Genomic DNA, 13,971 nt, shown 5'->3' with positions numbered 1-13,971 from the left:
GTGGGACATTGCTGTGCGCAATTGGCTGTCGCGTTCGCCCACAAATATACAGTCAATTCACTTTACAATATATTCTGTGAAGCGCTTTGGGACGTCTAGAAGACGTGAAAAGCGCTATATCAAATGCAAGGATTATTTTTATTATGACATCCAATATTTTTACATCCAATTTACCTAGCGTTAGCTAAAGTGGATTCACTATATGTTAAAAACACATATAGTGAATCCACTTTAGCTAACACCAGGTAAATTGGATGTAATGTCTGGTCTCAATCCATTTGTATTCTTGCCTGTTTTATAAACACCTGTTAATTCAGGGGAAAATGCTGCACTGATCTCTGCTTAATGTACTCACTCCCACGTTCTGTGCCACGAGATGGGACGAATCACATTGTGATTGACAGTGGACTCCATCCATTCACAAGCGGGTGGGGAAAGCAACTGCTTCTGAGGGGATCAATTAGTGGGTTTCTGAGGTGATTGACAACTAACGGAGCCATTGCTAATTGATCCCCTTCCTGCCCAATGCGAACGGCAATGGGAGGAAAGAGGCGCTCAGCAGAGGAGACATCGGGAAGAGAAAAGTAAGAACTTTGGTTACTGGATACCGGATAAGTCAGACAAAACTCCCTGCCCTAAAGCAGATTCCACTGTATTCCTAGTTTCCTGAGTAAACCTTGCCAACCTGCACCAAATACTCTCTGGAATTAGGTAAGCAAAGTGTGTCCCTCCAGGGAGAGAGGGTGCATCCCACCCAGACATGGGAATTTCCATGTGTAGGGGCATGAATGGAACTCTGTCTAGTTTGGATACTCTTTAACATGGTGAGGCCCCCCGGCTGCGGAGCCCCCCCCCTCCCCCGGCTGGGCAAAGGAAAATCAGTCTGTGGGTGAATATTAGACACTGCGTTAGGTTCTTTTACGTCACAAATCCTGTTTGAGTAGACTTATTGGTAGAACTTGGATTTGTAGCTAAAGCCACAAGTTTATCAGGTTGGATATAAACAGGAATTACAAAGTTATCAGCTTTACCAACTGAAAATGTTCACATTGGAGACAGAGATTGTGATAGTAAATGCTCAGTTTGGCCCTTTCTTACAGTATTCTGGAGGCTCAAACATTTTCACTCATTCCCTAATTCAGTTTAATGAACAAAATGTTTTCTCTCATTCTCTCTCTCAGGATTGCCTGTCGCAGAGCTCTCTGCTGCACAACCAGTTCAGCAGCTCCCAGGTGAAGCAGAGAACAATGGGCATTGACTCCAGTGAAGATTTATCTGATGTGTTACAGCAGACACAGCTGCTTACTGAGAGGCTGCTGGAGCTGAGACAGAAGCTGCAGGTACTGTCTGACCTGTCAAACAAACCAACGTTACTAAGCAGCAATGTGGATAGGAAGTGCTGGATCAAATACAAAATTATTATTTTATCAGACAAAGTAGATATTAAACAACTTCATTGAGAGGTTGACCTGTGAAAGGAATATTTATTTTGTGATATTTTCTGCTGAGGCATTGCCAGATTTGCTACAAGATTTGAGAATCAAGGAAACAAAATAGAAATTTGCTGATGTTCCCAACATGGGAACATATCAATTTGTGACGAGAATTGTGAAAAATTGCAGGAGATGAAACTTAACTGAAGGCCCATCTGCCAACGGTCTCCTCTGTGTGATGGGAAGCCCGTGGAGTCCGGCAAGGATGGGGGTGATAGGGTCGCGGAGCCTATTGTGGGAGAGGACACGAGCTGCAAAGATCTGGATTATCTGTAGCCTATGGAGGGAGCAGTTGGGGAGGTCAACAAGCCGAGAGTTTGCGTAGTTGAGCCTGGATGTTATAGAATCATACAGAACAGAAAGAGACCATTCGGCCCATCACTTCCTGCCAACTGCTCCTCCAGCGAAGTAACTAAGCTCCAGGCAAACAAGATAGAGACATTTTGTAGACAATCAGAAAACTTTTACATCACAAAGGACAACAATTCTGACTTTACCTATGTTGCTATCCTACTTAGATCTTAAAAGTTATGAAAAAGTTAGTAAGTTAGAATCATAGAACTATACAGCACAGAAGGAGGCCATTCGGCCCATCGTGTCTGTGCCATCTCTCTGTTCCTTCACCCCCTTTAAGATTGTACCATCAGCTTATATTGCCTCTCCTCATTCTTCCTCCCAAAATGCAGCACTTTGCATTTCTCCACATTAAACTTCATCTGCCACGTGTCGGCCCATTTTCCCTTTCTGTCTATGTCCTCTTGCAGTCTGTTACTATCCTCCTCATGTTTACTACCTTTCACAGCTTAGTATCATCTGCAAACTTGGAAATTGTACTCCCTATACCCAAGTCCAGGTCATTTATATAGATCAAGAACAGCAGTGGCCCCAATACTGATCCCTGGGGGACACCAATGTACACTTCCCTCCAGTTAGAAAAATAAACGTTCACCACCACTCTCTGCTTTCTGTCTCCCAGACAGTTCTGTATCTGCTGTCACTGTCCCTTTAATACCGTGGGCTTCTATTTTGCTGACAAGTTTCTTATTTTTCATGCATAGGTTCATAGAATGTTACGGCACAGAAGGAGGCCATTCAGACCATCGAGTCGGTGCGGCTCTTTGACAGAGCGTCACTTTCACTAACCCCAATCACCAGCTTTCTCCCCATAACCCTGCAAACCCGTCTTCCCCGATACCTGTCCAGTTCTCTCTTAAAAGCTGTTATCGAATCGAACTTCACTGCCCTTTCAGGCAGATCATTCCAAATTCCAACAACTCGCTGAGTGAAAACATTTCTTCTAACCTCCCCTCTGCTTCTTTTGGTAGATATCTTAAGACTGTGACCACGGGTCACAGACACACCTACCAGCGGAAACAGCTTTTCCTTATCTCGCCTGTCGAAACCTTTCATGATCTTGAAGACCTCTATCAGGTCCCGCGTAACCTTCTCTGCTCTAATGGGAAAAGTCCTAACTTCTCCAGCCTGTCCTCATAGCTAAGGTTCCCCATTCCTGGTATCATTCTCGTGAATCTCCTCTGCACCCTTTCCAGTGCCTTAATGTCCTTCCTGAGGTAAGGTGCCCAGAACTGGACGCAGTACTCCAGCTGAGGCCTAACCAGTGTTTTGTATAGATTAACCATAACCTCCCTACTCTTATACTCTATGCCCCTACTAATAAAGCTCAGTACACCAAATGCCTTTTTTACTGCCTTATCTACCTGCCCCGCTACCTTTAATGATTCGCTTACTTGAACACCCAGATCTCTCTGTACGTTCACCCCCCTTAAGATTGAGCTACCAAGTCTATATTGCCTCCTATCATTTTTCCTACCTAAGTGTATCACCTCACACTTATCCACATTGAAATCCATCTGCCACATGTCAGCCCATTCCACCATGCTGTGTATGTCTGCTTGCAGTTGGTTACAGTCCTCTTCACTATTTACTACCCTACCTAACTTTGTATCATCTGCAAACTTGGAAATAGTGCTCTCTATGCCCAAGTCCAGATCATTAATATATATTAGAAAGAGCAGTGGTCCCAATACCGATCCCTGGGGGACACCGCTGCACACCTCCTTCCATTTCGAGAAACACCCATTAACCACCACCCTCTGCTTTCTGTCACTCAGTCAGTTCTTAATCCAAACTGCCACTGTCCCCTTAATACTGTGGGCCTCTAATTTTTTTATTAATCTCTTATGCGGTACTGTGTCAAAAGCCTTTTTGAAATCCATGTAAATAATGTCCACCGCATTTCCCTCATCAACCCTCGCAGTCACCTCTTCAAAAAATTCTATTAGATTTGTTAGGCAAGATTTGCCTTTAACAAATCCATGTTGGGGGTCTCTAATTACCTCATGTTCCTCTAAGTAGAGATTTATTCTGTCCCGGATTATGGTCTCCATTAGTTTTCCTGTTACCGAAGTTAGGCCTGTAATTTCCGGGCTTGTCTTTCTGCCCCTTTTTGTAGAGGGGGTAACATTAGCCACTCTCCAGTCTCTTGGCACCACTCCTGTGTCCAATGAAGATTGAAATATAATGGCCAAAGCCTCCGCTATTTGAACCCGTATCTCCCACAGCAACCTTGGGTGAAACCCATCTGGTCCTGGTGACTTATCAATTTTGAGCCCAGTCAATCTTTTCAGAACTTCCTCTCTGTCTATAGTAATCTGATCTATTTCCTCTACCCTCTCATCCAATACTGCGGCATTTGGGGCATCCATTTCCGTTGTGAAGACAGATGCAAAGTACTCGTTCAGTACATCAGCCACGCCCTCTGCCTCCACAACAAGATTGCCGTCATTGTCTTTGATTGGCCCCACCCTACCTTTAACTAACCTTTTTTCCTTTATGAGCTTGTAAAATATTTTACGATTCCCCTTTATGTTACCCGCTAACCTCTTGCGATCTTTTTGCCTGTCTTATCACTCTTTTAAGATCACTCCTGCATTCTCTATAATGCGCTTTGCTATCCTCAGTATCTTGCGTCTTCCAATTGTCGTACACCGTCTTCTTCTTTTTCATCCTAGACAGAAGATCCCTGGTCATCCAGGCTGGCTTGGTTGTCGTACATTTCCCTTTTGTGGGAATATATCTATTTAGACCTTGAGCTATCATATATTTGAAGATCTCCCATTGCTCATGAGTCGTTTTACCTGCTTGTCTTACTTGCCAGTCCACCAACTCTAGGTCCCTTTTTAGCCCATCAAAATTAGCCCTTTTCCAGTCAAGCATTTTCACCCTTGACTGTACTTTGTCCCTGTTCATGAGTAATCTAAATCTAAAATATTGTGGTCACTGTTACCTAGATGCACCCCTACCGAAACCTGTTCAATCTGACCTATTTCATTCCCCAGGGCAAGATCCAGCAATGCTTCCGTCCTCGCAATTTTATCAAACACCTTTTCAAAATCCATATAAACTGCATCAACTGCTCTCCCTAGCTTCTGATACTCCCCCTGTAGGATCTCAGCCCTTTTTTCCCTACATCATGGATCCCACAACTTCTGATGTTCTCCTTCCCCCTGTAGAATGTTTTGCACCCATTCTGTGATATCTTCAACCCTGGCACCCGGGAGGCAACATACCATGCGTCTTTGGTTGCAGAAATACCGGTCTACTCCCTTCACCAAGCATCCTGGAGGTCCCACATGGCACACATCATGCATGCAACCGGTCTCGGCTACCTTGCCATATTCCCAGACATGTTTTATATTAATATAACTTATATATTTTATAATTATGCACCTCTTTCCCTCTTTACACTGAATTTCCACTCTCACCAAATTCCTTAACTGAATTCTCACTCTGTTCTACCTCACTCAGTTCCCTCCTCACGCTGCTGGGCTCTCTGCTTATGAATATATGAATATATGTCCTGTAGCTCAGTGGTTAGAGCACTCGCTTTGCAAGTGAGAGACCTGGGTTCAATTCCAGGCAGGGTGAAACCTTGGGCAAGTTTCCTTACTCCACACGCCTAATAATAAACCCTCCAAAACAAAAACAATAATAAATTGGTCATTTTCAATCTACGACTGTTTGTGGGACATTGCTGTGCGCAATTGGCTGCCGCGTTCGCCCACAAATATACAGTCAATTCACTTTACAGTGTGTTCTGTGAAGCGCTTTGGGACGTCCTCCCGACGTGAAAAGCGCTATATCAAATGCAAGGATTATTATTATTATTATGTTGAACTTGATGTTGGCCTAGCTACAGTTACAGTATTGCGTATTTTGGCACTCAATTCTAGGAAAGCTGTAAAAGCTACGGAGTAGGTTCAGTGCGGCCTCACAGCCATATTATCAGGGATAATAATAATCCTTGCATTTGATATAGCACCTTATCATGTCTTTGAGACGTCTCAAAGAGCTTCACAGAATACTGTAATGTGAATTGACTGTATATTTTGTGGATGAAATGCAACAGCGAATTGCTCTCAGCAGTGTCCCACAAACAGACGTGGATTGAAGTGACCAATGTATTTTTTTTAAGGAATTATTACCCCCGGAAAAACGATCCACCAATCGACTAACAACCAGGTTCCTACTTACTGCTAGGTAAACAGGCATATGGAGTAAGGAAACTTGCCCAACATTTTGCCTTGTCAGGAATCGAACCCAGCTCTCTCTCCCGCTTGCGAGGCGAATGCTCTAACCACTGAGCTGCAGGACTCCACAATGAGGGATGAGGGTTTTCTCTTGAAAATAAACTTTGTTATGGGTTTTTATGCAATAATAATAATAATCCTTGCATTTGATATAGCGCTTTTCACGTCGGGAGGACGTCCCAAAGCACTTCACAGAACACACTGTAAAGTGAATTGGCTGTATAGTTGTGGGCGAACGCGGCAGCCAATTGTGCACAGCAATGTCCCACAAACAGTTGTAGATTGAAAATGAACAATTGATTATTGTTTGTGGTTTTGGAGGGATTATTATTAGGCTCTGTGTGGAGTAAGGCAACTTGCCCAAGGTTTGGCCCTCTGCCTGGAATTGAACTCGGGTCTCTCACTTGCAAAGCGAGTGCTCTAACCACTGAGCTACAGCACTCCTTGGCCTGCAATTACCTGCTAAGTGAAGTGGATGTGAAGTGGTGGATCTTTGGTATTGTATTGTGCAAAGCGTCTCAGTGTTTGACATCTGTAGAGCAAACCAATCTTAGTGCGGCTCAGAAAACAGAATAAGGAAAATCAAGCAGAAAAACAACTTTAGAATGGGCCTAAAAGAACTTTAACAAATTCTCTCCATTTATCCTGTTCAGAGTTCATTGTCTCAGTCAGAGGAATTTGCTGCTACTTACCAACTGTTGCAGGAGCGTCTGTCTGCGGTCAAAGTACAGCTAATGGCAAACAGGAAATTACAGCCAAGTCTTGAAACCAAAAGACAGCAGGTTGAACAGCTTCAGGTAATCGTGAGTCAAATAAGACTATGATGCTGTTAGAGCTAGCCAATAAATCATCAATCTCTGCAAGATTTCTATGAGTGAAAGGGATTCTTTGAATTCCAGTGCAAACTTTCCAACTCAGCTCAATTGCTCAAGCTGTTCATTGTATAACAGAGTTTGCGTAAGTATCTCAATCCATTTGGCACAAGCACTCAAAAAAAATTTCCAACTTTTTTCCATAGATTTGCACTAACTTGGTTACATCAGAGCTGCTATTGTGAGTGTGATATGGGAGCACTCGTCTGGGATTCAAGTGAAATATTGGGATGTAGGGCAAGATGTAAGCTGCAACCTGGAAATGTTGGACAAAAATTTAGAGGGAGCTTTATTCTGTCTCTATTTTCTATAATCTAAGTGTCTTGGAACATCCTCCCGATATAAATACAAATTTGTATTGTAGTGCAATGTAATATGCATAGAATAGGGCAAACAGGGAGTGGGGATAAATGGGTCCTTCTCAGATTGGCAGGTTGTGACGAGTGGAGTGCCGCAAGGATCAGTGCTTGGGCCTCAGCTGTTTACAGTCTATATCAACAACTTAGATGAGGAAATAGAGCTTAATGTATCTAAATTCACAGATGATACAAAGCTCGGTGGGAAAGTAAGCTGTGAGGAGGACGCAAGGAGGATGCAGAGAGATATAGACAAGTTAAATGAAGAAGGTGGCAGATGAGTATAATCTAGGGAAGTGTGAAGTTATTCACCTAGGTAGAAAAGAAGAAAAGCAGATTATTATTATTTTCGAGAGTGGAGGGACGAGGTAGTGTTAGTATTCAGAGGGTTTTGGGTGTCCTTGTACACCAATCACAGAAAGATAGTATGCAAGTACAGCAAGCAATTAGATAGAAAGGCTAATAGCATGTTAGCGTTTGTTGCAAAGGGGTTAGAATACAAGAGTAGGGAAGTCTTGCTGCAATTGTATAAGGCATTGGTGAGGCCGCACCTAGAATATTGTCTGCAGTTTTGGTCTCCTTACCTAAGAAAGGATATACTCGCCTTAGAGGGGGTGCAACGTAGGTTCACTAAGTTGGTTCCTGGGATGAGGCGGTTGAGCTATGAGGAGAGGTTGAGTAGACTAAGCCTATATTCTCTAGAATATAGAAGAATTAAAGGTGATCTTATAGAAACCTATAAGATTCTTAAGGGTCTTGACAGGGTAGATAGTGTGAAACTGTTTCCCTTGGTTGGAGAATCTAAAACTAGGGCCATAGTCTCAGAATTAATGGTCAGCCTTTTAGAACTGAGTTGAGAAAAGATTTCTTCACTCAGAGGATAGTGAATTTATGGAATTCTTTCCCCAAAGGCTCAGTCCTTGAAGATATTCAAGATTGAGATCGATAGATTTTTAAAAAAAAACTAAAAGGATTAAGGGATATGGGGATAGGGCGGCTAAATGGAATTAGGTTAGAAGATCAGTCATGATCTTATTAAATGGTGGGGCAGGCTCGAGGGGCCGAATGGCCTACTCCTGCTCCTATTTGTTATGTTTTTATGCATGAAGAAACTTAGCTTATTTTTTCTTCATCACTTCCAGAACATTGTCTGCCTTCGCCACTAGCTCTCCCCAAGGCTGCAGAGACCACTTATCAAGTGCAGCCTTGACTATTCCCATCTTCTCCCTGCACATGCTACAGACTATCCATAGCTCTGCAGCACATGTCCTCACTTGCACAAGCCTATCACCTCCATCCTTGCTTGGCTCCACTAGCTCCCCATTCCCCAGCTGATCCTCACGTTCAAATTCCTCCATAGCCTTGTCCCACCCTCTCTGTGACCTTCTGCAAGTCTACCGATCTGGCTGCTCCTTTTGCTCAGCAAACACTGGCCTCTTCACGTCCCCTGCCCTATCTTCCCACCATCAGTGAGCAAGCTATCATCTCTGTAAAGTGCTTTCAGATGTCCCCAAAATGAAAGAAGCTATACAAATGTAAATGGCTTTGTAATTCAAATTGTAATTGCAAAGCTCATCCCTCCAACATCAGGCTCATTCTCACTACTCTCTGCTGAGGCCGGAAATCCTACTGAAACATTAACAGTAAAATATTGTGAAAGGCTGGATAATTATCAGATACATTCTCTAATTATAGTTAAACTCTCTGAACCTAAATTGTAACTACAAGGAGGACATTTTACACGCTCTTAGATGATTGTGCTGTAAAGATTATCAATTGTCTGTTTAGCAGCAGTCAGTAAATCTTTACCCAAGCAGAACGTTTGTTAGACAGGACAGATGAATCTATGAAATTATTACAATTTTAGTATCATTTTGCTCCAGTTACTTAGATCCAGTTGAAATCAGAGCTTGGTTATCTGTATTAAATGCATTCTAGTTTGAGAATAATTTAGCATGTATTTGTGTCTGGATTTTTTGTTACAGTTCATTAAGAGGGTTTTGTTGGAGGTTGAAGCTGAAGTAAATAATCTGCACACTTCATTGGCTTCAAGCCCATTTCGTTGCCAGATTCTTGCCACAAGCCGTTCATTAAGCAAATCTCTTCAGGTATGCTCAGTGTGTAAAGATAAGTCATCCCTTTGGTATCAGTTCATTCCCGGAATTACTTCACAAAACACACAAGTCACTGAACTTCACAGAAAAATCCTGGGAAGCACTTTGAGACGTCCTCCTGACATCACTTATTATGCATTGCTGCTTTGGCTCAATTTTGGTCCTTTATATTCTCCTAATTTTATCCTAATTCATAATTCAGACAATTTGTAATAAAGTGGATACAATGCAATTTACAACAACAGTTTGCATTTATATAGCGCCCGTCATGCGGAGGGTTCATAGTGATGGACTCTGACACTGAGCCACGGGGAGAGGTAGGGGGGAGTTGACCGTAAGAACAATCAGAACAGTTTACATTTATATTGTGCCTTTCAAGAGGGGAGGACATCTCAAAATGCTTAAATGTTTATCACATGGAGTTTGGCCAGATGTGTGGGAGGAAGATATAATAATAGATATCTCACAAAGGGAGGGTATCGCAGGAGTCACATATGTACTTCACAGCCCGGATGAAGGCTTTCAACCTTTATTATAACTTCACTTATAATGCCTTTCGCATAGAAAGAGCATCTCTAAGAACTTATAAATGGAGCAGGAAATGGTTGAAAAGATGTATTTCTAAGAGGGTCAGGCTGGGACAGGGTCAGGCTGGATAGAGCTGGTCTGGAGAATTGTAAATGTTGAATATTTAAGTTTAAAAGTTAAGATCTGTAGAGAAAGATTGTTTTTGCTGTTAGTTTGTTCAGGCTCACCTAAATACATAATAATAATGTTTCTGCAACTAACCAGTGCCTGAAAACTTTTGTTTTGTGATTTGCTTGTTTTTCAGACATCACTTGGAACAAGTGAGCAGATAGTGATGGAGCATCAGCTGTATCTCGAGAACCTCTCTATTCTCCAGCACTGGCTGCTGTGTATCCAGCGCAGACTGCAATCCCACAGTCACAGCAGCCAAGATCTGCAGTGGTGGAGCAGCGAAGCTGAGGTGTGGTTTATACAATAAAAATAGACCAGATTATTGTTTAATAACTTGCTAATACATGACTTGTTTAATAACTATATAAATGACCTGGACTTGGGTATACGGAGTACAATTTCCAGGTTTGCAGATGATACTAAGCGAGGAAAAGTAGTAAACATGAGGAGGATAATAGCAGGAGGACATAGACAGACTGGGAAAATGGGCAGACACGTGGCAGATGAAGTTTAATGTGAAAAAATGCAAAGTGCTGCATTTTGGGAGGAAGAATGAGGAGAAGCAATATAAGCTGATGGTACAATCTTAAAGGGGGTGAAGGGACAGAGAGACCTGGGGGTTCATATAGTAAATCTTTGAAGGTGGCAGGACAGGTAGATAAAGCTGCTTAAAAAAAAAGCATACAGGATACACGGCTTTATAAATAGGGGCATAGAATGCAACAGTCAGGAAGTTATGATGAACCTTTATATAAAACACTGGTTAGGCCTCAGCTCGAGACTGTGTTCAGTTCTGGGCCCCACACGTTAGGAAGGATGTCAAGGCATTGGAGAGGGTGCAAAGGAGATTGACCAGAATGGTACCAGGAATGAGGGACTTCAGTTATCAGGAGAGGCTCGAGAAGCTCGGATTATTCTCCTTGGAGCAGAGAAGGTTAAGAGGAGACTTGATAGAAGTTTTCAAAATGAGGCGATTCACTAGGGTGAACAAGGAGAAACTATTTCCACTGACGGGTGGGTCGGTAACCCGAGGGCACCGAGTTAAAGTAGTTGTTAAAAGAAATGGAATGTGAGGAGAAATGTTTTCATACAGTGAGTTGTTGGGATCTGGAATGCATTGCCTGAAAGGCTGGTGGAAGCCGATTCCATAAGAACTTTTAAGAGAGAAGTAGATAATTATTTGGGGAGGACAAGTTTCCAGGGCTATGAGGAGAGAGTGGGGGAGTAGGATTGATTTGGATGATCTTTTAAGAGAGCCAGCACAGACACAATGGGCTGAATGGCCTCGTTCTGTGCTGTATAATTATGTGATTCTAACTTGCTAACTTCTTCATAATTTTTAAGATCTAAGTATGATAGCAACACAGGTAAAGGTAGAATTGTTGTTCTCTGTGAAGTGAAAGTCTCCTGAATGTCCACACCTACAGAACGTGTCTATCCTGTTTCCCTGGAGCTTACAGTTATTACACTGGAGTTGGGAGGAGGAATGTCACCTACAATTAGAAGGAACAACAATAATAATTCTTGCATTTGATATCCCGTCTTAATTTTATCACGTCTTCGAGACGTCTCAAAGCGCTTCACAGAATATCCTGTAAAGTGAATTGACTGCATATTTTGTGGGCGAATGAGGCAGAGTAGGAGAGTCCACTGGGGTAGGAAAGGGAAACTCATTAACCTTGCTGGGGAGATTTGTTCAGACGGGTGTCAAGTATGCAGAAACTCATCACCTTTCTCAAGAATATCCATAATGGACAGAATTCCAAATCTGCCTTGTGTCTGGAATACACACTCAGAATAACTCCCCCTGCCTATCCAAATCCAGAGAGTATTAGGCACAAATTGGTAAGATCCAAGGTTTCAGAATCCCTGAGTTTGGGATTAACTTCTGGAGTTTAATCAGCTAAAACCTTGCCTCTGGCTCCCTCAAGAAAACGCCTCGGTTGCTTGTTCAAGCTTATTCGGCTTGACCCCAATTTGTCAGAGTACAAAGGGAGATTCAATACTTAATTCCTTGTTAAAAATGTCATCTTGGTGCCAGCTCACCCCAAGTAAAATAATCAACACATGATCACAGGATAAAGTGAGTTGAGTCGGGGTGAAAGAACTGTTGCTTATACCACGCCGAATTAGATGCTGGTTTTAGCTGTTAATTCATTTGAATTGCTCTTTAATCAGTTACTAACAGCAGAGCTTACAGAGAAGGAGATTCAGCTCCATCAGATTGAAGTCCAGGCAGAGACGGTTTTGAAAAATACCTCTCCTGATGGAAGAAAATATATTCAGGATGAAGTTGAACATCTGCAGAGAATGTGGACAGAACTGAACAAACACTTCAGGTATACTCTCTCTCCCTTCTCTCTCTCTCTTATTGTTTCCTTATTTTAATTCTCTCTCATTTTGTTTGTCTGGCACAATTCCAAATTGTTCATTTGTAGATCAAATAGGATTAGGATTTTAGTGCAGTTTCACTAAACCATTCCTAGAATGAAACTAGAACAGTCCAGCAGATTTTCTGCTGCCGCAACTGGCATCAATTACAGGACAACTTATTTTTTTAAGTTATATCAAAGCATTTAACAAATAGAAACCAGATACAATCAAAGAAATTGTAAAAAAAATTGTAAAGATGTTGTTTCCTAATGAAGGAAATTGTACATTTTTATTTCCATTCCACTCTTCCTGTTTTAGCGAGCAACACAACGAAGCTCACTGACAGCAGTAACACAAGAGACATGGAAACTTATGGAACAGGCTATAAATGATCTGGAAGGCCTCCTCCTGTTCCTGTTTTCCTATGGTTTCAGGTGACGAAAGGGAGATGAGGGTTTCGGCTGTGGCGGGGATAGGTCGTGGTGGAACTCTACTTTTCCTCTTCTACCCTCAACTCCATGACCCCTGATGTCCTGACAGCTGCCTGTCTGACATCAAGTCCTGGACGAGAGACAACTTTCTTCAGCTCAATGTGCACAAAACTGAGGCCCTCCTGATTGGCTCACTTCAGCGCCTTCACACCTCAGGCGCTGACAGCATCAGCATCCAATAATAATAATAATCCTTGAATTTGATATAGCGCTTTTCACGTCGGGAGGACGTCCCAAAGCGCTTCAGAGAATACACTGTAAAGTGAATTGACTGTATATTTGTGGGCGAACGCGGCAGCCAATTGCGCACAGCAATGTCCCACAAACAGTCGTAGATTGAAAATGACCAATTTTATTATTGTTTTTGGAGGCGTGTGGAGTAAGGAAACTTGCCCAAGGTTTGGCCCTGCCTGGAATTGAACTCAGATCTCTCGCTTGCAAAGCGAGTGCTCTAACCACTGAGCTTCAGGACTCCACGATGATCCAAGGCTGCACTCTCCACCTCTCAAAGCCAGCCAGGATCCTCGGCTTTCTGTTCAATCCTGAGCTGTCCTTTCTCCCTTATATCCGCGCCACAACTGGCACCGCCTTCCATCACCTCCGAAACATCGCCAGACTACGGCACTACCTCACCCCTCACGCGGCTGAAACACTGGTCCTTTCCTTTATCACCTCAAGGCTGGACTATGGGAACTCTCTCTTCGCCGGCCTTTCCGGCCCTCCCTCCACACTGCAGGTCATTTAGAACTCTGCAGCTCGTGTACTGTCCCGCACCAGGCTTCGCGACCACATCACTCCCACCCTCGCCCTCGCTCGCCTCCACTGGCTCCCCATCCTCCAGTGGATCAAATTCAAGATCCTCACCTCCAAGGCCATTCACGGCCTTGCTCCCTCCTACCTCTCCAACCTACTATCCCCCTACTTACCTGCCCGTACCCTCCATTCCTCTGGCTCCGGTCTGCT

General features: G+C 43.0%; 1 protein-coding gene across 4 annotated transcripts in view; it reads left to right on the top strand.

Annotated features, from left to right (window-relative positions):
- LOC103189958 (spectrin repeat containing, nuclear envelope family member 3) overlaps window positions 1–13,971 on the top strand; it is a 38,989-nt gene that overhangs the window by 15,284 nt on the left and 9,734 nt on the right. For all 4 annotated transcript variants that reach the window (XM_007910538.2, XM_007910539.2, XM_007910540.2 and 1 more), the window contains exons 9-13: window positions 1,182–1,340; window positions 6,757–6,900; window positions 9,317–9,439; window positions 10,278–10,433; window positions 12,323–12,483. In XM_007910538.2, coding sequence (XP_007908729.1) covers window positions 1,182–1,340; window positions 6,757–6,900; window positions 9,317–9,439; window positions 10,278–10,433; window positions 12,323–12,483 — 743 coding nt within the window. The remainder of the gene's footprint in view (window positions 1–1,181; window positions 1,341–6,756; window positions 6,901–9,316; window positions 9,440–10,277; window positions 10,434–12,322; window positions 12,484–13,971) is intronic.

The sequence above is a fragment of the Callorhinchus milii genome, unplaced genomic scaffold (genome assembly GCF_018977255.1).
Source record: "Callorhinchus milii isolate IMCB2004 unplaced genomic scaffold, IMCB_Cmil_1.0 Scaffold54, whole genome shotgun sequence".
Taxonomy (NCBI): domain Eukaryota; kingdom Metazoa; phylum Chordata; class Chondrichthyes; order Chimaeriformes; family Callorhinchidae; genus Callorhinchus; species Callorhinchus milii.
The sequence above is the reverse complement of the archived record's forward strand: the minus strand, read 5'-3'. Positions and strand labels throughout refer to the sequence as shown.